Below are 23,601 nucleotides of genomic sequence, written 5' to 3'. Positions count from 1 at the left end.
GGGAATATATGTAGCAACAGTGAAGAGTTCCCCTGGTACTAAAACATATTACTTATAATAAAGTCCCTTCATTTTTTTCCACATTTGTCACTGAATCCTAAGAAGAATACTTTTCAACACAAATAGTAAAAGCTTGTTAAATAGAAGTAATTTCTATTTCCATATTTGTTAGGGCAATTACAAAAGTTTATTTTCTGTAGAATAAACTTACTTAGTAGATTAAGACCTATTTAATTAGACCTCTATTTAAAAATATTTAAGAATCCCAACAGAGTACTATATTCCAAGCATAACAGAACTCCTGCCTGGAAATGTTTGTAAAAGTTACATTAGTATATGTACATGGAATTAGCAAATCTGCATTTAAAAATCTAGATTTTTTCGTTAATGTACATGAGACCTTCCTTCTAATTAGCTTAATTTCTTAAAAGCATAAGACACATATATGTTTAAAGTTGTTTCCTGGTAATTAGTCCTTTTATTTAAAATGAAAAACAGAACCAAAAATGCATTATGACATACTTCAATTAACTCCACCCCTTAATAATAGAAACAAAAACTCCAACTTGTAAAATCCTCACTCACTATTTGATTTCAGTTAATGTATTTCGGTGAGGTATAGACTTCAGATAAAATAGTACAAAATATTATGACATGATACATAATGAGTATATGGTCCCAATTAGAAACATAATTAATTCATTAACACAGCATAAAAATTATAATACTTGTGCCAGAGAAATTACTTAGTTCATGATTTATCTAATTTATGAACACCAGTTCTGCCAATCCTCAATCTGTGAGAATTATGATCTCCTATCCAGAAAATCTGACTGACAAATGGATACAATTATTCTATTATCAAATTTTGCATTTATCCCGATAAGTTCTTCAGTATGAAAGCTTGTCATAGTCCTCCTAGTCGTCCTAGATAATAACAAGTTATATGCAGTACACAGAATCCTAAAATTTACCTCAAGTTTAGCATCCAGTTCAGCATCAGATGCCACTACGTGCTCATCCTCCTTTTTCCCGGTTGCTTTGATAAAGACCTGTTTGGTTTTCCAGTATTTCTTTTGCATTCTGCTGACTACTGACTGGTTATCTTCTGGTCTGGGTTGCCCAAAAAAATCCATGGAGTGACTACAAGAAATAACTAAAATTAAATTTCTTAAAAAATATTTTCAATAATAAATATCGATTTAGCCAATATTTAATCTAATTGAAAAACCGAAAAAGATACTAAATAGAATATTAATGTTGACAGCTAAACATGCTAATGTTTACTTTGTATGGTCTAAATTTATGTTTTAATTATAACTTGCACAAGTAACAGGCAAAAAGATTAATGATACATTAATTAGGTGACAAAGTGATAAAACTGTTATGATTTTGCAGTAAGGGCTGGAAATAATTCTATTTTGTTCGACCAATCTCTATTTGTAGACACTTATTAGTTTCTGATTTTTGCTTTTGTAATAATACTGAAAAATGAACTTGTACACACACCTTTGCAACCTGCTATCATTTCCTTAGGAAAATTTCCTACAGATTAACTGCTATGTTAGAAGAATACACATTTAATATATATCCTCAGATATGCAAAGATTCAGATATATACTCTTCTTTAAAAATCACTTAAAGAAATACTTTAGTATCCAATAAATTAACAAAAATAAAGATCTTAAGTATAAGGGAGATATGTTATAAAAGAAATAGAGATGAAAATTGTAACCTTTTGCAAACTTAAAAATTAATGTCTAAGTAATTGTTCTTAACATGGTTAACATGGCTACATAAAGGAAATGCAAATGTGAAAAGTGCTGATTAATGAAATGTAAAAAAAAGAAATAATAATAATAGTTTTAAAAGCCCAGACTATTCCAATAAACGGTGGGAGGTAGGAACAAAGGGAGGTACTAAAATATGTGACTCATTTCCAGGGGAATCAATAGATAACCAATGTATTCTTAATGTTGGTAAAGAAATAGAAGTTCACTTTCTTTTTATTTTGAAATTACTAATCAAATAAAAATAGGATGTCTAATTTCTAAGTTATTAGGAGCAAAACAAGAGAACGAGAAAACTAGCAAAAGCAAAAGAAGACTGGAAAAACAGGAGTAAGGCAACATAACAAATAGTGTAAACTAAGATAATAGAATAAGAACAATTATATTATTAGTATAATAAATGCAAACTTCCTCTTAAATACAAAGAATCTCAAATCATAAAAAATAAAATAGTATATCCAATTATATGCTATTTGGGATCCGCTTAAAACAAAACGATAATTATGGGTTAAGATATACCAGGTAGGGACTTCCCTGGTGGCTCAGTGGTTAAGAATACACCTGCCAATGCAGGGGACACGGGTTCGATCCCTGGTCCAGGAAGATCCCACATGCCATGGAGCAACTAAGCCCATGTGCCACAACTACTGAGCCTGCGCTCTAGAACCCGCAAGCCATAACTACTGAAGCCCGCGTGCCACAACTACTGAAGCCTGCACACCTAGAACCCATGCTCCGCAACAAGAGAAGCTACTGCAATGAGAAGCCTGCACACTGCAACGAAGAGTAGCCCCAGCTCGCTGCAACTAGAGAAAGCCCGCATGCAGCAACAAAGACCCAGCGCAGCCAAAAATAAATAAATAAAATAAATTTGTATAAAAAAAGATATACCAGGTAAATATAGTAGGAAGAAAATGAAAGCAGGGATAGCCACATTAATATCAGACAAAGTAGGTTTAAATAAAAAGCATTATACAGAACAAAGACAAAATGTAAAGTCCCCAGGTGGCCACTGTTCCAGATATTTGCTGGATATTCTCCTTTGGATATCCTCCTGGATTCCTGGACAGTATAGATTAATGGTCATTTAACTGCAGAACCTCTCATGTGCTATGCTGGTAACTTGGCTGGACATAATTTGGGATAGAAAATAGTACAGGGGGGTAATGGATTTGATGTAAGCATTATACCGTCTGACACAAAGTCTTGCGGGAAAACTTGCAGTTTATCTTTCCCCTCCAATTTCTGTCTGCTTTTGGTTGCTTTTGATGGTTTTCAATTAGTTTTCCCCTCCAGATTGTTATCAGCATGAGGGTCAGTCCAACTGTATGACAAACTGCTGATCTCTTCTACTAAGCTGACATAGGCTTAGGCCCAATCAGTTAAGAGAACAAACTTAGGAGTATCAGAAGAGAACATCTCTTCCCTACCTCAACTCACTTGCTGATGTAGCTTGAACAGTATACTCCTGGCCTCTCTCCACTCCCTCACTAGCTCCTTCATAGGCAAGGAAGAGTAACTTATCTGATTGGATTTGAGAGCAATAAACTTAGCCCTCCCTTTCCTCTCTGAAATCGATCCTGCCTGCAGAGAGCACACATTCCCTGGCAAGGGGAGGACAGTGACTGGCTGGGTAAATCTGCAAAAGGTGAGATTAGCACATTTGCATTTTTTGGTGGCGGGCACTGCTAAATCTGCTTGCCACTGGGGGTAGGTTGAGTAGAAGGCCAAGTCTTACTGGCTTGACATCAGACGACAGAGCTCAAGGCTGGAGAACTACCAGAAATTTAGGAAGAATATCATGGAAGGGAGGGAGCCAAAGAGGAGATGATCTCTGAAATCTGTACACAAAGAGCTCCCAAGACCTGTGCTGTTCACTAAACTAATCATGAGGTGAAGGAGGGGACCCTAGGGGTCCTTGCAGAAAATCAGCAGCTAGAAACTGAAGTAAAGGTTTCAACTGCTACCACTACAGCAGAGACAGAGTCTGGAATTTGAATTCAGTCAAGTTAACTGCCTTCTAGAATAAAAATTATTTTTCAGAGAAGCAAAACAGAATTCAGAGTCTCTAAAATCCATCATTTAAAAAGTCAAGTATTGGGCTTCCCTGGTGGCGCAGTGGTTGAGAATCTGCCTGCCAATGCAGGGGACACGGGTTCGAGCCCTGGTCTGGGAAGATCCCACATGCCGCGGAGCAACTAAGCCCGTGTGCCACAACTACTGAGCCTGCGCATCTGGAGCCTGTGCCCCGCAACAAGAGAGGCCCCCACAGTGAAAGGCCCGCGCACCGCGATGAAGAGTGGCCCCCGCTTGCCTCAACTAGAGAAAGCCCTCGCACAGAAACGAAGACCCAACACAACCATAAATAAATAAATAAATAAATTAAAAAAAAAAAAAAAAAAAAAAAAAAAAAAGTCAAGTATCCAACCAAAAAACACTAGACATGCAAAGAAATAGGAAAATGTGACCCATACTCCATGAAAAAAAGTCAATAAAATAGATTCCAAAGATTTCTCAGATATTACAATTATCAGACAAGCACTTTAGACCAGCTATTATAAACATGTAAAAGACTTAAAGTAGGATATGTGCACAATAAATGAATAGACAGAAAATATCAAAAGAAAACAAGTGAAAGTTTCAAGTTGCAAAGTTCAATAAATGCAATTAAAAACTGACTAGATACTCTTAAGAATAAACTGAAGATGGGAGATATAAGAAGTGAAGTTGAAGACGAATCAAATAAAAATTACCTAATCTGAAGAACAGAGAAGAAAAAAGACCCCGAAGGAGAGGAGGAATAGAAGGGGAATGAAAAATATCTGAATAAAACATCCTAAATTTTGTAAATGACATTAACTTACAGACTGATAAACACAAGGAAAACCACAAATAGGCACATCATAGACCAACTGCTTCAGTTCAAAGATAAAGAGAAAATCTATCTTGAAAGCAGAGAAAAATGGTATATTACACAAATGGGAACAAAAATATAAATAAGATGCAAGCTCTCAACAAAAACAACAAAAGCCAGACTACAATGGAAAGACATATTTAAGGTGTTGATTGAAAGAAAGAAAAACTATCAACTCATAATTCTCTACAGAAACTGTCCTTTAAAACTGAAATCAAAATAAAGCCATTTTCAGATAAAAAACTGGGAAAATTCATGGCCAGGGGACTTTTAGAAATGCTAACAAATTGTATAGGCTGAAGGGAAATTACAACAGTAATTTATCTATAGGAAAGAATGAAGATGACTGGAACTGGTAAATGTCTGGGTAAACATAAGACATTTTTCTTCCTTAATTTCTTCAAAAGTTATATATAGTTTAACATATGCAGACAACAATAAAATGATAGCTCAAACATCCCAATATTCTCTCATTTCTGTGTCATTTATACCTTCACCTACTCCCTACCACCTTACTCCATAATCATTATCATCATCATCGTTATTATATGGTTCTTTTTGATAATATTTATATACATTGAAATGTACAATTTTGAGCTGTATACTTTTGACAAATAGGTATTATGGTATAGAACATTTCCAACTCCCCAGAAAGTTCTCTTGTATCCCTTTCCAGCCAATGCCTAGCCTATCATAAATAATAAATGTTTTGATTTTTTTTCACCTTAGTTTTTCCTTTCCTAGTTTGTTCTTTTTTATCGCCGAACAGTAATCCATTGTATGAGTGTTAACAGTATGCTTTAACTATTGTAAATAAATCTGCTATGAATATGCCTATACAAGTCTTTTGTGGACAAATGTCTTCACTTCTCTTCGATAAAACCTAGAAATGGATTCTTCTCTATCAAAGGATTGGTGTACACTTTATAAAAAATTGCTGTTTTACATTCCCATTAGCAATGTATGAGAGTTATAATTGTTCCACAACCTCAGTAACACTTAATGTTGGCAGACTTTTTAGTTTTATCCATTCTAATTGTGCAGTGGTATTTCCTTACAGCTTTAATGTGTATTTTCCTGACAACTGATAATGAACACTTTTTCACGTGCCAACTGGCCTTTTGTATATCCTCCATTGTTGTGTAAGTCTTTTGCCCACTTTTAAATTGGGTTGTCTTTTTTTTTTAGTATTGAGCTGTAGAGTTCTGGAATTTAGATTGGGATGGCACTGAATCTACAGATCAATCTGTGAAGGACTGGCACCTTAATAATATTGAGTCTTCCACTTCATGAACATAGTATGTATCTCCATTTATTTAGGTCTTACCCTAAATAAATCCTGTCAATCCTAAATAATCCAGTGGGTAGAAATTCTCTCAGTTTTGTTATCTATGACACTCTATTTTGCCTTCATTCATAAATGATAGTTTAATTGTATATAAAAGTATAGATTGGCAACAATTTTCCTTTTTTTAAAGCTATCATTATTGGTCCATGCAAAACTCATTCTTTTGTTTGTTCATTTACTTGTACATTCATTCCTTTTTAACCTCTTCCTCATATCCATCTCTCATCACAATCATTCTAATGTGTTTGATGTGTACCTTTTTATTTGAATGTGTTCTTGTAAAATGTGTTGTTATGTACATATGCTAATCTACACAAATGATACTGTGCTGTAGATTTCATTTCTGATTTTTTGTTATTTTTTTTCACTCAGTATTTATTTACTTATTTATCTGGCTGTGCCGGGTCTTAGTTGCAGCACGCAGGATCTTCGTTGGAGCATGTGGGATCTAGTTCCCGACCAGGGATCGAACCTGGGCCCCCTGCATTGGGAGCTCAGAGTCTTAACCACTGGGCCACCAGGGAAGTCCCCAGTCCTTTGTTTTTAAGTTCTATGTATGTTGCTATGTATGTGTCTGTTTTGTTGTTTCCATTATATAACATTCCTTAGTGTTCCTTAACTCTTTGAGGATAGAAGCCCTAATACCTTAGGTTGTCTATTGCAGTCAATGAGAAGTCTGGGCTCCTACTGTCCCTCCTTTTTCTCTTTGAATCTTTTAGAAAAGAGTTTTTATCTGTGATGTCCTGAGGTTCTCTAAGATGTATTTAAGTAGAGTGTATTTTCATTATGGAGGTTCATGTCTTCCTTCAGTTCTAGAAAATTCCACGCTGTAATCCCTTCAAATATTCCTTTTCAGCCATAATTTCTTCTTTTTATCTGAATCTTCTATTGAGTGTTATTCTTTGTATGTCTTAATGGCTCATTTTTATATCTGTTTGTCTGTCCTATATTTTGGGTAAGTTCTTCAGTACAATCTTCCAATTTATGAATTCTCTTTTCAACTCTGTTCAGTCTAGAGTTCATCATACCTATTGAGGTTTCTTTTTTTTTTAATCCAGTGACTCTTTCTTTCTTTCTTTTTTAATTTCCAAGTTTTCTAATTGGTTCTTCTTAATATTCTCCTAATTTCTTATCCTTTTTAGTGACATCATTCCATAATTTTTCTCTTTGGCACCCTAAATATATAGAATTCTTAGACTTTTTAACTGGAGTAAATTCATTTTCCAAATATTGATTTTGTTGGTTGAATTCTGTAAGCTTATTTTGAGTATAAAATCTTTACTTTTCCTTCTTCCTCTCTCTGGTTATTCCTCCTTATCTAGTGATTATAGATCACTAGATCTATAATCTAGTTGCCTCCACTTCACCTTCAGGTTTGCTACTTTCACAGTGTCATATACTGATATTTTAGGGACCCTGATATAGTGGTATCTGAAATACTACTGATCTATTCAGGGTGTTGAAGGAGCATTGCATGTGAAACACTTTTAATTTCTACCAACCTGCAGAACCTGAACTCCCAGAAACCAGGACCTACTTCTATACTGAGAGCTCAAGATGTCTGTTTCAGTCCACTCACCTCTTTGTCTTTCTATTTTGTTTCTAGTCCATGTTTATCTTATTATCTAGCCAAGATAAACTTTCTGGGGTTTGTTTTTTTTACGATTACTATGAATTTGGAGCAGAACTTACCATGCCATCTTAACTAGAAATCTCCTTTCTTCTTTTTTTTTTTTTTTTTTGCCGTGTCGCACGGCATGCAGGATCTTAGTTCCCCGACCAGGGATCGAAACTGTGCCCCCTGTAGTGGGAGCACAGAGTCTTAACCACTGGACCGCCAGGGAAGTCCATAATCTCCTTTATTTCTAGAAAGAGTACAATATTTTTTTTACTTGAACACTGTCACCACATGGAACACTTCACTCATTTTTGCATTATATAATATTTAAATTTGTATTTGTAGCTATCTCTTGGATATGGAATACAAATATTAAAATAAAACAAATCAATATTCTCTTTAGAGGTAGTTCTGTACTCACTTTACTTATAACATCTCATTACTATGACATCACTGAGAAACAAGCAAAACAGACTGACGGTAATGTGCAAACTGAAGCACTGAAATCCCCTTGAGAAAAATAATCTGTGAAGACTTTTGACTAAATACAACATCACCGTTTGATGTAATTAAGAAAATACACTAGACAAGGTTGCTGTTTAATATTAATGTAGTATTCCTGATTACTCTGGCTCCCAAGCTATGAATTTTCTTTCTTTTTTTTTTTAAAGGAACATTTATTTATTTATTTATTGGCTGCGTTGGGTTTTCGTTGCTGCGCGTGGGCTTTCTCTAGTTGCAGCGAGCGGGGGCTACTCTTTGTTGCGGTGTGCAGGCTTCTCATTGTGGTGGCTTCTCTTGTTGTGGAGCACTGGCTCTAGGCGCGTGGGCTTCAGTAGTTGTGGCTTGCGGGCTCTAGAGCGCTGGCTCAGTAGCTGTGGTGCACGGGCTTAGCTGCTCCGCAGCATGTGGGATCTTCCTGGACCAGGGATCAAACCCGTGTCCCCTGTGTTGGCAGGCGGATTCTTATCTCTACAGCCTAATAGGTAACGTGGAGCCAGTGAAGGTTTTTGAGCAGCAGAAAGACTAAACAGAGAGTTTAGAAAATCTTTCCATATTCCAGATACAATCTAATAGGAGTCTGGACCAAGGACATTAGCATAAGAACATATTTGAAGGAAGAATCTATAGAACTTGTTAATAATGATTCAAGTTTTGCCCCTGAAAAATAAGGGCAATTAGGAGAAGCTATCTAAGTGGGAACACTATGCATTTGATGTGTGAAATTTTGAATTTGAAATGATAAGGGACATCTGACTTTACAGAAATATCTAACAACCAATTAAAACTGTAGTAGCAAAGGTTGTTTCAAGCTTGGATCTCCAGTCATACTGCCTAGGTTTGAAGTCAACAACTCCACTATTTACTAGCCGTGGGACATTGTGCAAGTTACATTAATCTTTCTGACCCTTAGTTTTCTCATCGGTAAAATAGGAATAATGAAGTAAATAGATTGCTATAAGAATCAAAAGAGAAAATACATGTAGAGCACTTAGAAGAGAAATTGTTGGCAGTTAAGAAGCATATTATTTAATACTTTTTCATTTTAATTTTTAGATTGGAAATGGTGATTTGGGAGCTAACTATATTAAGATAGTTAGGCAGTGAGAACACAGGAGAACTTCAAGAAAGAAAGCAGAAAGGTGGTAAAATTTGGAAGTTTGAGTAAGGTGAATCAAATTTGCACTAGGTTCTTAGTATTGTGCTATGGATTAACCATAATAAGAATACTAGGTTAGGGCTTCCCTGGTGGCGCAGTGGTTAAGAATCTGCCTGCCAATGCAGTGGATGCGGGTTCGAGCCCTGGTCCAGGAAGATCCCACATGCCGCAGAGCAACTGGGCCCGTTCGCCACAACTGCTGAGCCTGCGCTCTAGAGCCTGCGAGCCACAACTACTGAGCCCGCATGCCACAACTACTGAAGCCCACATGCCTAGAGCCTGTGCTCCGCAACAAGAAGCCACCGCCAAGGAGAAGCCCGCGCACCGCAATTAAGAGTAGCCCCCGCTCGCAGCAACCGTAGAGGGCCCGCGCACAGCAATGAAGACCCAACGCAGCCAAAAATAAATAAATAAATAAATAAATTTATTTTAAAAATTAAAAAGAATAATAGGTTAATGAGAAATATGTTCTATATATAATAGATACTTAAATCCCATAGTTGAAAGAAACTGAAAAGAACCTTAGAGGTTACCTAGTTGAACTTTCTATTTCTTTTATCTAGTTCAAAAGGGATGGAGACTTCCATAAAATGAGAGACCAATAACAGAATTTCAAAAATCTTAATCATAACTGAGAGAATATAAAACAATTACACGGAGAAAATTTATTCGATATAGAGTTAGAGTGAAAAGCTTATATTAACTCCATCACCCAACAAGACTGCTATAAAGGGATGAAAGTGTCATTTATCCTCATTTGCCATAAAATCATTCACCAGAGCAATAGCAATAAAGACTGTGTGCTGATTAAACAGTTTTTATAAGTAAAATAGCTTTTTGTCTTTGATTGACCAATATGAAACTGCCAACATTAGATCATTTTTGACCTACAAACTCAGCAATTTCATATGGTTCAACCTAAAAAAAGGAACTCAAACAACTCACCTCAGAAGAAAGTGCTTTGTGGGCAAATGATGTGCCTAAGCAAGATCACATCTCCACTGTATTTCAGGGATCTAGGTTGATGGGCAAACACTATGGTCCTCCGGCAAATTAGTCCTTAGCTGCCTTCTTGCTACAGCAGCGGAGTTGAGTAGATCCAGCAGACTGCATGGCCTACACAGCCAAAATTATTGACTATCATGGTCTTTTACAGAAAAAGTTTACAGACCTCTGATCTAGATCATGGTTCTCAAAGCCTAGTCTGAAGAGTCATAAGTCTCTTTAAGCTAATGTTTATTCTTTGTTCATATGTATACACATATATATACTATATTATCATATATGTAATTTTTAAAAAATAAATTTATTTATTTAATCTATCTATTTTTGGCTGTGTTGGTTCTTTGTTGCTGCGCGCAGGCTTTCTCTAGTTGCGGCGAGTAGAGGCTACTCTTTGTTGTGGTGTGTGGGCTTCTCATTGCGGTGGCTTCTCTTGTTGCGGAGCACGGGCTCTAGGCGCATGGGCTTCATTAGTTGTGGCACGCAGGCTCAGTAGTTGCAGCACACAGGCTCTAGAGTGCAGGCTCAGTAGTTGTGGCGCACGGGCCTAGTTGCTCCACGGCACGTGGGATCTTCCCCAACCAGGGCTCGAACCCGTGTCCCCTGAATTGGCAGGCGGATTCTTAACCACTGCGCCACCGGGGAAGCCCCATATATGTAATTTTTAAAGGTACTGCCTGACTAATCTTGCATCAATTGTCCATTAATTCAGGAATAGTTTTTGGCTCTGGCAAATCAATGAGTAGATTATGTTACAGGGTCATTTGTATGTCCCCTTGCACAGATGGAGACAAACTGAAGCCTATTGGAATTATTAGGGGCTACTGATATGAAAGACAAACTTTTAAGTCACAGATTGAGAATCTGCCCCTCAAACTTTCCTAAAGGATATATTTTATAAAGTACCAGCTGTAATATTAGACTAGAATTGCATCAGGTTATAAATACAAATCCTTTCAGATAGGTGAGCTTAACTGTTGTTTAGCCAAATGTGGGTTTGGTTACTGAGAGACTAGAACAGGACTAGGGCAGTTGAAATTTACAAATACTCTGAGACAATAGAAGTAGGCAGAACTATAATTAGCTGAAATTTCCAAAGAGTCCCAATAAGGAAGTCAGTTTCATACACATATTAAATGCCAGCTTTGTTCTGGGTGCTACACTTGACACTGCAATCATAACATCAATAAGACACTGAATGAGAAAATTAAATGCAGACCTGTCTTTATCTAAAACAGAAAGAATATGGCAATTACTTACAGCCATTCAATCATACACCCCAAAATCCCATACTAAGAAAGTAAGTTGCCCACAGAGAGGATACAATGTCCACCTAATATTCTTATAACATGACTAGAGCTTAATTGTTTTTCAAAAATACTTCAAAATTATGTAAAAGATAAAGTCTTAGAGGGGGCTTAAGATATTTAAAAGTTCCCGATAATCTTGGTATTACTACTGACTAAAATAGTAATCATTATACTTGTAGAACTGTTGACAATTTTTAAAACATTTTCATACATTTTATCTCCTTCAATCTTCATGACAACCCTGACAACTAGAAATGGCAGATTTTATTATTCCAGTTTTGTAAAGGAGATCACTGAGGCATTGTGAAATTAAGAGAACTTTCTCAAGGATACACATACATTAAGAACATATTGATACTTAGCACACATCCAAGACTTTGACTCCAAAAGCAGTGTTCTTTTGCATTTTGAAGGTGAGGAAACTATGATTAAAGTTATCTTCTGTCTTATAGTGAGTTAACTGAAACATACAATATTAGTTTCCTAATTTTCAGGTAACCTGCTTCCAAAAACCTATAGGTTTCCAAGAACTAGTTACATACATAAAAAAGAATGTTGCTTATAAGAATGAAAACAGAAAAAGGTCATTAACAAAACAGAAAGTCGATACTGCAAACTGTGTTTGAATTTCTAGTTACAATAAAATTTATTTTTTATAAGTAGTATATACTTTTATTAATCTGCATAATTTTAGTCTATAAAGAAGAGGTTACATAAAAAAACAAATTAGATGTTATTTTTTTCAAAAAATGATATGCTTCAGGATAGTTATTTACTTTTTAGACTGACATATTATGAATTTACTCTAGAGATATAATTAATTTACGTATACCACTTTAGTCATATCATTTCATAACGGACATATGAGTAACATTTAAAATAGATTATTAAATTGAGTTATTTGTAGTGAGGTGGATGGACCTAGAGTCTGTCATACAGAGTGAAGTAAGTCAGAAAGAGAAAAACAAATACCATATGCTAACACATATATGTGGAATCTAAAAAAAAAAAAAAGTTTCTGAAGAACCTCGGGGCAGGACAGGAATAAAGATGCAGACGTAGAGAATGGACTTGAGGACACGCGGAGGGGGAAGGGTAAGCTGGGATGAAGTGGGAGAGTGGCATGGACATATATACACTACCAAATGTAAAATTGATAGCTAATGGGAAGCAGCCACATAGCACAGGGAGATCAGCTCTGTGTGTTGTGTCCACCTAGAGGGGTGGGATAGGGAGGGTGGGAGGGAGACACAAGAGGGAGGAGATAAGGGGATATATGTATACATATAGCTGATTCACTTTGTTATACAGCAGCAACTAACACACGATTGTAAAGCACTTATACTCCAACAAAGATGTTAAAAAAATTTTTTTAATTAAAAAAATAGATTATTAGATAATTAAAAGCTTTTGCACAGCAAAGGAAACCATCAACAAAACAAAAAGACCACCTGTGGAATGAGAGAAAATATTTGCAAATGATGCGACCAACAAGGGGTTAACATCCAAAATATACAAACGGCTCATACAACTCAATATCAAAAAAACCAAACAATCCAATCAAAAAATGGGCAGAATACCTGAATAGACATTTTTCCAAAGAAGACATACAGATAGGTAACAGGCACATGAAAAGATGCTCAACATTGCTAATTATTATAGAAATGGAAATCAAAACCACAATGATGTGTCACCTCACACCAGTCAGAATGGTTACCATCAAAAAACTACAAATAAATTTTGGAGAGGATGTGGAGAAAAGGGAACCCTCGTACACTTTTGGTGGGAATGCAGATCAGTGCAGTCATTACAGAAGACAGTATGGAGGTTCCTTAGAAAGCTAAAAACTGAACTACCATATGATCCAGCAATTCCACTCTTGGGTATACGTCCGGAAAAAACAAAAACACTAATTCAAAAAGATACATGCACCCCAATGTTCACAGCAGCACTATTTACAATAGCCAAGACATGGATGCAACCCAAGTGCTCATCAACAGATGACTGAGTTAAGAAGATGTGATACACACACACACACATATATACACAATGGAATATTACTCAGCCATAAAGAAAAATGAAATACTGCCATTTATTGCCATTTGCAACAACGTGGATAGACCTAGAGAATATTATGCTTAATGAAATAAGTCAGACAAAGACAAATACTATACAATATCATTTATATGTGGAATCTAAAAAAAAATACAAATGATAGTATATACAAAACAGAAATAGACTTACAAACAGAGAAAACAAACTTCTCATTAACAAAGGGGAGAGGGAAGGGGGAGAGGGACAAATTAGGGGTATGGGATTCATGGATACAAACTACTATATAGAAAATAGATAAGCAACAAGGATTTACTGTATAGCACAAGGAATTAAACCTATTATCTTGTAATAACCTATAATGGAATATAAGCTACAAAAATACCGAATCACTATGCTGAAACTAATCTGAAGTTAACACAATATTGTAAAGGGACTATACTTAAATAAATAAATCAAGCAGAAACTAACACACCATTGTAAAGCAATTATACTCCAATAAAGATGTTAAAAAAAAAAAAGAAAATAAGACTTGAAAAATGTTGATGAAAATCAATAACACCATTCAAAATATAAACAATATATTAGAGAAGAGGAAGTCAACTAGAGAAGAAAATATTTTATCTTTTTGAAAGAATGGCTGAAAAACTATATTTCAAAAGTTTTTGATAGTTTAAAGTATCACACTAAGTTCTTCTGTTAAAACGATATTAGGACTTCCTTGGTGGCGCAGTGGTTAAGAATCCGCCTGCCAATGCAGGGGACACGGGTTCGAGCCCTGATCCGGGAAGATCCCACATGCCTCAGTGCAACTAAGCCCGTGCGCCACAACTACTGAGCCCTCATGCTGCAACTACTGAAGCCCGTGCACCAAGAGCCCGTGCTCCACAGCAAGAGAACGAGAGCCCTCGTACCTCAACGAAGAGTAGCCCCCACTCGCTGCAACTAGAGAAAGCCTGCGCACAGCAATGAAGACCCAATGCAGCCAAAAATAAATTAATTAATTTTAAAAAATAAAAAAAAATTTTTTAATGATATTAAAGCTAACTGCTTATAAAACTTGAGCATTATATTTCCAACTTTATTGCAAATTTCAGGCCAACACCTCTCCCAATCCTCTGCTATGCTCAATGTTCCCAAGTGCAGAGCCTCTCATAATATGAAGCTCAAATGGGATAACACATACAAAATTTCTTTTAAAAATATAAAGTTGTATATAAGTATATTACATACAGCCTCTCAATAAACAAGAATGCATAGGATGTAAAATTTTAAAACCCTAAACTTTTTAAATTTGACTGACATAATTTTAAAACTCAACACTGAGAAAAACTTGAAAGAACTTGCCCTTTCAGGTATTAAAATGTATTACAAGGGTGCCCTGTCAAAAATGCAGATTGACTACATGCACTTATCTGTGTTCCCTTCCCAAACCCACTAAAATAACAGTAAAGGTGTAAAACAAAAAAGTTATCTATTAACTCATAAGCATAGAGAAAATAAGCATAGTGACTAGAGCATATGAGAGATTTCAATAAATTTTTGGAAGAAGGCAGAGAAAGTAGTATCCTAAGCAACTAACAGAGGAATGCTAATGAGGAATGAGTCAATTACCCTGCAGAGTTCCTGAAAGACTCAACATTTAGAAGTGGAAGGAGGATTCACTGAAGCCTGTATACAGCAGGCTGGACCCTGAGGCACCTCCCCGCCCGCTTAATCTATGTCACTCAATGGAAGTTGAAGAAGTTAAACATGGAAAGCTCTGGTCTTTGGCAAGCTAACAGAAGAGGGCTTGGCCTGAAAACAAAATGATTCAAGTGAAAGTTTACATGCTGAATCACTGAATTTCAAGCTCTTTTCCCCTTCCTTGCTCACCAGTAGCAAAGCACACACACCCACACCTCTCCACTCCTCAGAGAAGACTGGAACATTCTTTTCTCTGAAAAAAATTAAAAGCTCCAGAGAAAAGGAGTACTTCATTTGGACATTCTAAAAGGATAGATCTTTGCCTTTTCACCCTAGGGAGAAACTCACCAGCTGACAAGCTCACTCCCACATACTAAGCTTCCAATTAGCTTTGTTATAATCTTAAATATAGAGAGCCAAAGATAGCCAGATATCTGAGGAAACTCTCCGTCAAGAAAGACCTCTGACCTAAACCAACAACAACAAAAAAAGAAAATATCTGAAAGGAAACAAAGACAATACGGGGCTTGGTGCGGGGGGAGGGAACAAAACAAAAAATAACTCTCTAATATCCCTCAAATAGTGTCTTATAAAATATTATCTTATCAGAGAGATAAGTAAAGCTACTGCTTCCATGAACAGACTATCACTTAGAAAGGAATAATAAAGGAATAAAAAAGAATTATTGGGGAAAAAAATAGAATAATTGAAAATTTTAAAACATTAATAAAAGGGTTGAAAAATATAAGAAATATCTCAAAGTAGAACAATAAAAAAGTTAAGAAAATTAGGGACTTCCCTGGTGGGGCAGTGGTTAAGAATCCGTCTGCCAACGCAGGGGACATAGGTTTGATCCCTGGTCCGGGAAGATCCCACATGCCGCAGAGCAACTAAGCCTGTGTGCCACAACTACTGAGCCTGCGCTCTAAAGCCCGCGAGCCACAACCACTGAAGCCCATGCACCACAACTACTGAAGCCCGCGTGCCTAGAGCCTGTGCTCCGCAACAAGAAAAGCCACCGAAATGAGAAGCCCGCGCACCACGATGAAGAGTAGCCCCTGCTCGCCACAACTAGAGAAAGCCCCTGCCCAGCAACGAAGACCCAACGCAGCCAAAAATAAATAAATACATTAGAAAAAAAAAGTTAAGAAAATTAAAGACAGTCCTGGAAGTCTAATATTTGTCTAAAGAGTACTGTAAAGATTGACTAAGGGAAGAAATAATTGAAGAAAATTTCCTGTAACTGAAGGACACAAATCTCCATACAAAAAGAGATTTGCTCCAAAGTGCATCATTGTAAACTTTCAGAAAAGCAGGGATAAAAAGATCCTGGAAGTTCTAAGAGATAAAAATTAGATCACATACAAAGCACTGGGAGTCAGAATAAGAGCAGATTTCTCAAAAGCAGCAATGCATGATGAGAAGAACTAAATAAAATCTGGAAAAGCAATGAAGGGAAGGCCTAAGATGACAGCTACACAGAACAAGCAGCTCAAATTCAAGCAGGAAGATTAATGACTCTAGAAAGCAGATGACTAGGAAACATAACTGATATGTTTGAGCATATTACTCATAGCCATATAGCAGAAATGTTAGAGCAATTGGGAAAAAAAATCAATGGTTATTCAGAAAATTAGGTTTAAAAAAAAGCCAGTATTAATTCCAATAAAAATGAAGGGAAATGATATTCAAAACAGGAGGAATGGTTATAGGGCACTAAACCAACTAAGTTGGTTTTTTTCTTCCAGTTTTATATATATATAAATATATATGTGACATATATATGTGACACACAGCACTGAATAAGTTTAAGGTGTACAGCATGATTTTACTTACATATATCGTGAAATAACTACCACAAGTTTAGCGAACATCCATCATCTCATATAGAGACAAATTAAAGAAACAGAAAATGACTTTTTTCCTGGTGATGAGAACTCTTTAGGATTTACTCTTAACAACTTTCATAGACAGCATACAGCAGTGTTCATTTTATTTATCATGTTGTACACTACATTACTAGTACTTATTAATCTTATAACTGGAAGTTTGTACCTTTTGACTGCCTTCATCCAACTTCTCTCTCCCCACCCTCCACCTCTGGCAACCACAAACCTGATCTCTTTTTCTATGAGTTTGTTTCCTTTTGAAGTATAACTGACCTACAACACTATGTTACACACATTGTGATTCGATATTTCTATACATTTCAAAATGATTACCATGATAAATCTAGTTACCGTCTGTCACCATACAAAGACATTACATAATTATTGACTATATTCCCCACACTGTACGTTTCATACTGTGACATTTATTTTGCAACTGGAAATTTGTACCTCTTAATCTCCCTCACCACCTTCATCTCTCCTCCGCCCAAACCCCTCCCCTCTTGCAATACCTACTTCTTCTCTGTATCTATGACTCTGTTTCTGTTTTGTTATGTTTGCAAATGGCAAGATTTCATTCTTTTTTATGGCTGAGTAATATTCCATTGTGTGTGTGTGTGTGTGTGTGTGTGTGTGTGTGTGTGTGTGTACCATCTTGTTTATCCATTCATCTGCTGAAGGGCACTAAGGCTGCTTCCTGATCATGGCTATTGTAAATAATGCTGCCATGAACATAGGGGTGCATATATCTTTTTGAATTAGTGTTTTCATTTTCTTCAGATAAATACCCAGGAATGGGAACTGCTGGATCATATGGTAATTCTATTTTTAATTTTTTGAGGAATTACCTAAGTCCCTAATACTGTTTTCCATAGTGGCTGCACCAATTTACATTCCCACCAACAGTGTACAAGGGTTCCCTTTTCTCCACATCCTCACCAACACTTGTTATTTTGAGGTGATATCTCATTGTGGCTTTGATTTGCATTTCCCCTATAATTAGTGATGTTGAACATCTTTTCATGTGCCTATAAAGCTGAAAGCATTTTCTCTAAGATCAGGAACAGGACAAGGATGCCCACTCTTGTCACTTTTATCCAACATAGTATTGGAAGTCCTGGCCACAGTTATCAGAGAAGAAAGATAAATAAAAGGAATCCAAATCACTCCTGGGAAAGAAGAAGAAAAACTGTCACTGTTTACAGGTAACATGATACGATATATAGAAAATCCTAAATATACCATGACAAAACTATTAGAACTCATTAATGAATTTGGTAAAGTTGCAGGATACAAAATTAATATGCAGAAATCTGTTGCATTTCTATACACTAACAAAGAACTATCTGAAAGAGAAATTAAGAAAATGATCCCATTTAGGGACTTCCCTGGTGGTCCAGTGGTAAAGAATCCACCTTCCAATGCAGGGGATGTGGGTTCGATCCCTGGTCGGGGAACTAAGATCCCACATGCCGTGGGGCAACTAAGCCCACGCGCCAAAAGTACTGAGCTAGCACGCCTCAATGAGAGAGCCTGTGTGCCGCAAACTACAGAGCCCATGCACTCTGGAGCCCACGCACCACAACTACAGAGCCCATGCGTCCTGGAGCCCGTGTACCACAATTAGTGAGAGAAAAAAACCCGCATGCCACAACTAGAGAGAAGCCTGCGCACTGCAACAAAAGATCCCACACACCTCAATGAAGATCCTGTCTGCTGCAACTAAGGCCCGATGCAGCCAAAAAAAAAGAAAGAAAATGATCCCATTTACAATCACATCAAAAAGAATAAAATACATAGAAATGAATCTGACTAAGGAGGTAAAAATCTGGTACTCAGAAAACCGTAAGATGCTGATGAAAATAACCAAAGACTTCCCAAACAGATGGAAAGATAAACCGTGCTCATGGATTAGAAGAATTAATATTATTAAAAAGACCATACTACTCAAGGAAATCTACAGATTCAATGCAATCTTAACAAAATACCAATGGCATTTTTCACAGAACTAGAATAATTCTAAAATTTGTATGTAAACACAAAAGACCCTGAATAGCCAAAGCAATCTTGAGAAAGAAGAACAAAGTTGGAAGTATCATGCGCCTTAATTTCAAACTATACTACAAAGCTACAGTCATCAAAGCAGTATGGTACTGGCACTAAAACAGACACACAGATCAACGGAACAGAACACCGAGCCCAGAAATGAACCCACACTTACATGGGCAATTAATCTGACAAAGGAGGCAAGAATATACATTGCGAAAAAGAGAGCCTCATCAATAAATAGTGCTAGGAAAACTGGACAGTTATGTGCAAAAGAATCAAACTGGACTACTTTCTCAATGATACACAAAAATAAATTTAAAGAGTTAAATATAAGACCTGAAACCATAAAACTTCAGAAGAAAATATAGGCAGTATGCTCTTTGACATCAGTCTCAGTAATATTTTTTTGACTAAGTTTTAAAAAGACTTGTTAGTTCACAGTAACATAAACACTTACTTGATTTAATAAAAACTGTAATATAGGGTTAGACTGTGGTGGTGAAGGAGACCTAAGTCCTAGTAGATAATGCTTTAAATTAATAAATCAAAACGTAGCATATAAACATGTGATTTAGAAAATACCAGAGAGAAAAAGAGGGTTGAAGGTACATGACACTGGAGATTGGAACAGGAGCAGGATTGGAAGAACTGCTTTTAAACATTATAATCCTTTAATATTTGACTTTTAAAGGTCATGGACATGTACAACTTTAACAAAATGACAATTATCTTGAAAAAATAAGCCTGAATGTGAATCTTACTAATTAAAACAGAATGGTACTGGCACCAGAACCACAGAGCAGTGGAACAAATGAAAAGAAATCCACAAAGACATAAGAAAATATAAAAGAATGTAGTGGTATGATCAATATACTAATTTCCTATGGCTGCTGTAACAAATTACCACAAACTTCGTGGCTTAAAACGATAGAAATTTATTATCTCACAGTTCTGGAGGCCAGAAGTCTGAAATCAAGGTATTAGCAGGGCTGTACTTTCTGGGAGACTCTAGGGAAGAATACGTTCTTCCCTCTTGTACCTTCTAATGGCTGCTGGCAGTCCTTGACTAATAGCAACATAACTCCAATCTCTGTCTCTGTCTTCACATCACCTTCTCCTCTGTGTATGTATCTAATCTCCCTCTGTCTCTCTCCCTCTGTTTTAAGAAACAGTTTGGACGTTTCTTAAAAAACTAAAAATAGAACTACTATATGAACCAGCAATTTCACTCCTGGGTATATATCAGAAAAAAAGAAAAACACTAATCTGAAAAGAGACATGTACCCCCCAACATTCATAGCATCATTGTTTACAATTGCCAAGATATGGAAGCAACCTAAGTGTCTATCAACAGATGAATGGATAAAGAAAATGTGGTGTACATACATACAATACTACTCAGCCATAAGAAAGAATGAAATTTGTCATTTGCAACAACATGGATGGACTTGGAGGTTATTATGCTAAGTGAAATAAGTCAGACAGAGAAAGACAAATACTGTATGATATCACTTATAAGTAGAATCTAAAATAAATGAAACTAGTGAATATAACAAAAAGGAAACAGACTCAGATATAGAGAACAAACTAGTGGTTACCAGTGGAGAGAGGGAAGGGGAAAGGGGAAAAATAGGGGTAGGAAATTGAGAGGTATTTATTTATAAAATAAAATAATATTTATTTATAAAATAAATAAGCTACAAGGATATATTGTACAACACAGGAAATACAGCCAATGTTTTATAATAACTATAAGTGGAGTATAACCTTTAAAAATTGTTGTACACCTCTAACTTACATAATATTCTACATCAACTATATCTCAATAATAAATAAATAAATAAATAAAAACCTCTATTCATTAAATCAGGTTCCCCATGGGGAAAAAATTGCCACATCTCATAGCACTGATGCCAATAAGTAAATGTCTGATACAATGAAGTTTGCATCAGATTCAAAGAGGATGACCAAATTTGACATGCATCTCCTCTAGTCTGAAGCAGATTCGGTTTTGGCAAATAGATTAGGTCCTGAAGAGCAATTCCAATAATTAATCACTAACTTGAAAACATGAATTCTTAAAGGCATAGCAGCCAGATTTAAGGAAGAGGTAGACAGTTTACTTGGTACCTATCTCCCTATATTATCACAGGCTAGCAAAGAAGACCACTGAAGAAGAAATCATTATGTTTAAGGTGGGGAATGCTTCATTTTAAGCTCTTCTGGTTTCTATGAGGAGAAATTTTCTATAAATATTCCCAGCCTCTTGCCCTTTCTCCCCTACAGCGAGAAGCTTGACGGGTGAATTAACCATTGGTCCACACTTCTTGACTGGGTAGAGCTAATTTATCAAGTCATAAAATTAGTGAATTTAGTCCTTTTTTAACCTTTTACTCATCACTTGTGACCTAATCAGTGAGAGGCAAAAGTCTTAGGTAAGTGTGTCTATTATGAAGACCCAAACTTTCCCTTGAGTGGGCTCTTCCAGGTCTGGACTAGGGGACAGAAATATTAAAAGACCATTGACATGATACACATCCTCTAACGGTTCTCTCAATAATAAAGCTGATATTTTACCTCCATCTGCCTAGGTGTTTGACTACATCTGAATTGGTTTCAATCTCAAGAGGGAATAAAAAGGTGAGAGGTATTATGTGTTGGTCTCCGTAAAACCTACAATGGCCAGGATATTTTTATTTTCCCTGACAAGGGGCAAGACATGGCTGTAGAGAAACAGAAACAACAAGTTGGTAGTCAACCTTGTATAGCAGACAAAAGTACCCTAGAAAAATCAGAGATATATCAGCATTGACCTGCCTCTGGAACCAGTGATTAACATATGCTGTGGGAAACTGCTTCAAGAGAGCATATGAAAACTGTCACCAAGAAGCCAGTTAAAGAAGAGATCACGATAATGTACCCAGTCACCTATCCAGCCTCAGGGTTATATAAAACTACTTATATTACTCTTGGGCAAAAAGTAGGCCAAAATAGAACTGCCCCTTTCAACAATAAATAACATGAAAAATAAATAACATGAAAAAGTAGCATTATAAGAAAAGGAGGGACCATAACGTGAGAAAGAGAAAAATATATATAAATTTGAAAAACTGCTTCATAAAACAGGTTTAAAGAAAAACTGCTCTGCCTGCAGATAAATGGAATAATATTCCATAAAAGAGATTTTTAAAAAAGATCTGAAGGAAGCAAAAGATATAAAGAAAAAGAAGAGGAAAAAAATACCACAGAACTTGAAACTGCATTAGAAACAATTCCAAGTAGAATAGATACTTCAGAAAACTAAGTGAATAATATTGATGACAAGCCTGGGAAAATCATTCAGAATGAAGATTACAAGATAAAGGTGGTTAGATTCAAACAAAGTGGTTAGACGGAACAAAATGATGTATAGATTTGGAAGATAAACAATTGAGATCTAATGTAAGAAATATTCTTAGAGAGAGACAGACATATGGAACAACCAAAATATTCAAGAATATAAAGCTGAAAATTGAAAGGGTTCACCGTGTTCCAAGAAAAATTAATAGAGAATGATCAAGAATAAGACATGCTGTGGAATGCTGCTGAATTTCAAGGGTAAAGAAAGAATGCTACTAGCATCTAGACAGAAAAAAAGAGGGCCACCTACAAATTAAATAGTTTATCCTGGCCTCAGGCATCTCCTCAGCCACATTAGAGAATGGATAAAAGTGAGACTGTAGAGTACTAAGGGAAAAAGAATCTAACATGGAATTTTCTATGTAGCTGAAATACAATTTTAATGGATATATAACATTCCATGTGTATGGATGTACAGTAATCTACTTGATGGTCTATTATTGATGGATATTTAGATTGCTTCCAGAATTTTATTATTTCAAACCATGCTAAAATTAGTAAATATATATATTATTTAAAATACATGCAAGTATACCTATAAAATAAATTCCTGGAAGTATAAGGGCTGAATCAAAGGGTTTATGCATTTTAAATCATTTTCATTTTGCTAAATTGTGCTCCATAGAGATTGTACCAGTTTTTATGCCCAGTACCAGTAATGTAGGAAAGTGCTTGTTCACTACAACTCACCAATTTTCTGGTCTTTTCCAGCCTTAGAGATAAAAAATTATTTTTAGGTAAAGGAATAATTTGTAATTATCATATTTCATCAATTGAAGACACCATCATTTGAAAAGTGAACCATTATTTTATGTACCTCTATATAAGAAAAAGGGCTACAGAGTAAACTGTGCTTTCATACCATCAATTGTCAGATACATATT

The 23,601-nt window shown here is 36.0% G+C and overlaps 1 protein-coding gene across 1 annotated transcript in view; it reads right to left on the bottom strand.

Moving 5' to 3' along the window:
- The window catches only part of ICA1L (islet cell autoantigen 1 like), a 74,214-nt gene that overhangs the window by 44,503 nt on the left and 6,110 nt on the right, over nucleotides 1–23,601 (bottom strand). The window contains exon 2 of the mRNA XM_082397142.1: nucleotides 975–1,143. Coding sequence (XP_082253268.1) covers nucleotides 975–1,136 — 162 coding nt within the window. The 5' untranslated portion in view covers nucleotides 1,137–1,143. The remainder of the gene's footprint in view (nucleotides 1–974; nucleotides 1,144–23,601) is intronic.

The sequence above is a fragment of the Balaenoptera borealis genome (genome assembly GCF_965194805.1).
Source record: "Balaenoptera borealis genome assembly, chromosome: 6".
Lineage (NCBI taxonomy): Eukaryota > Metazoa > Chordata > Mammalia > Artiodactyla > Balaenopteridae > Balaenoptera > Balaenoptera borealis.
Note: the sequence above shows the minus strand (reverse complement) of the source record. Positions and strands in the feature narration are given on the sequence as shown.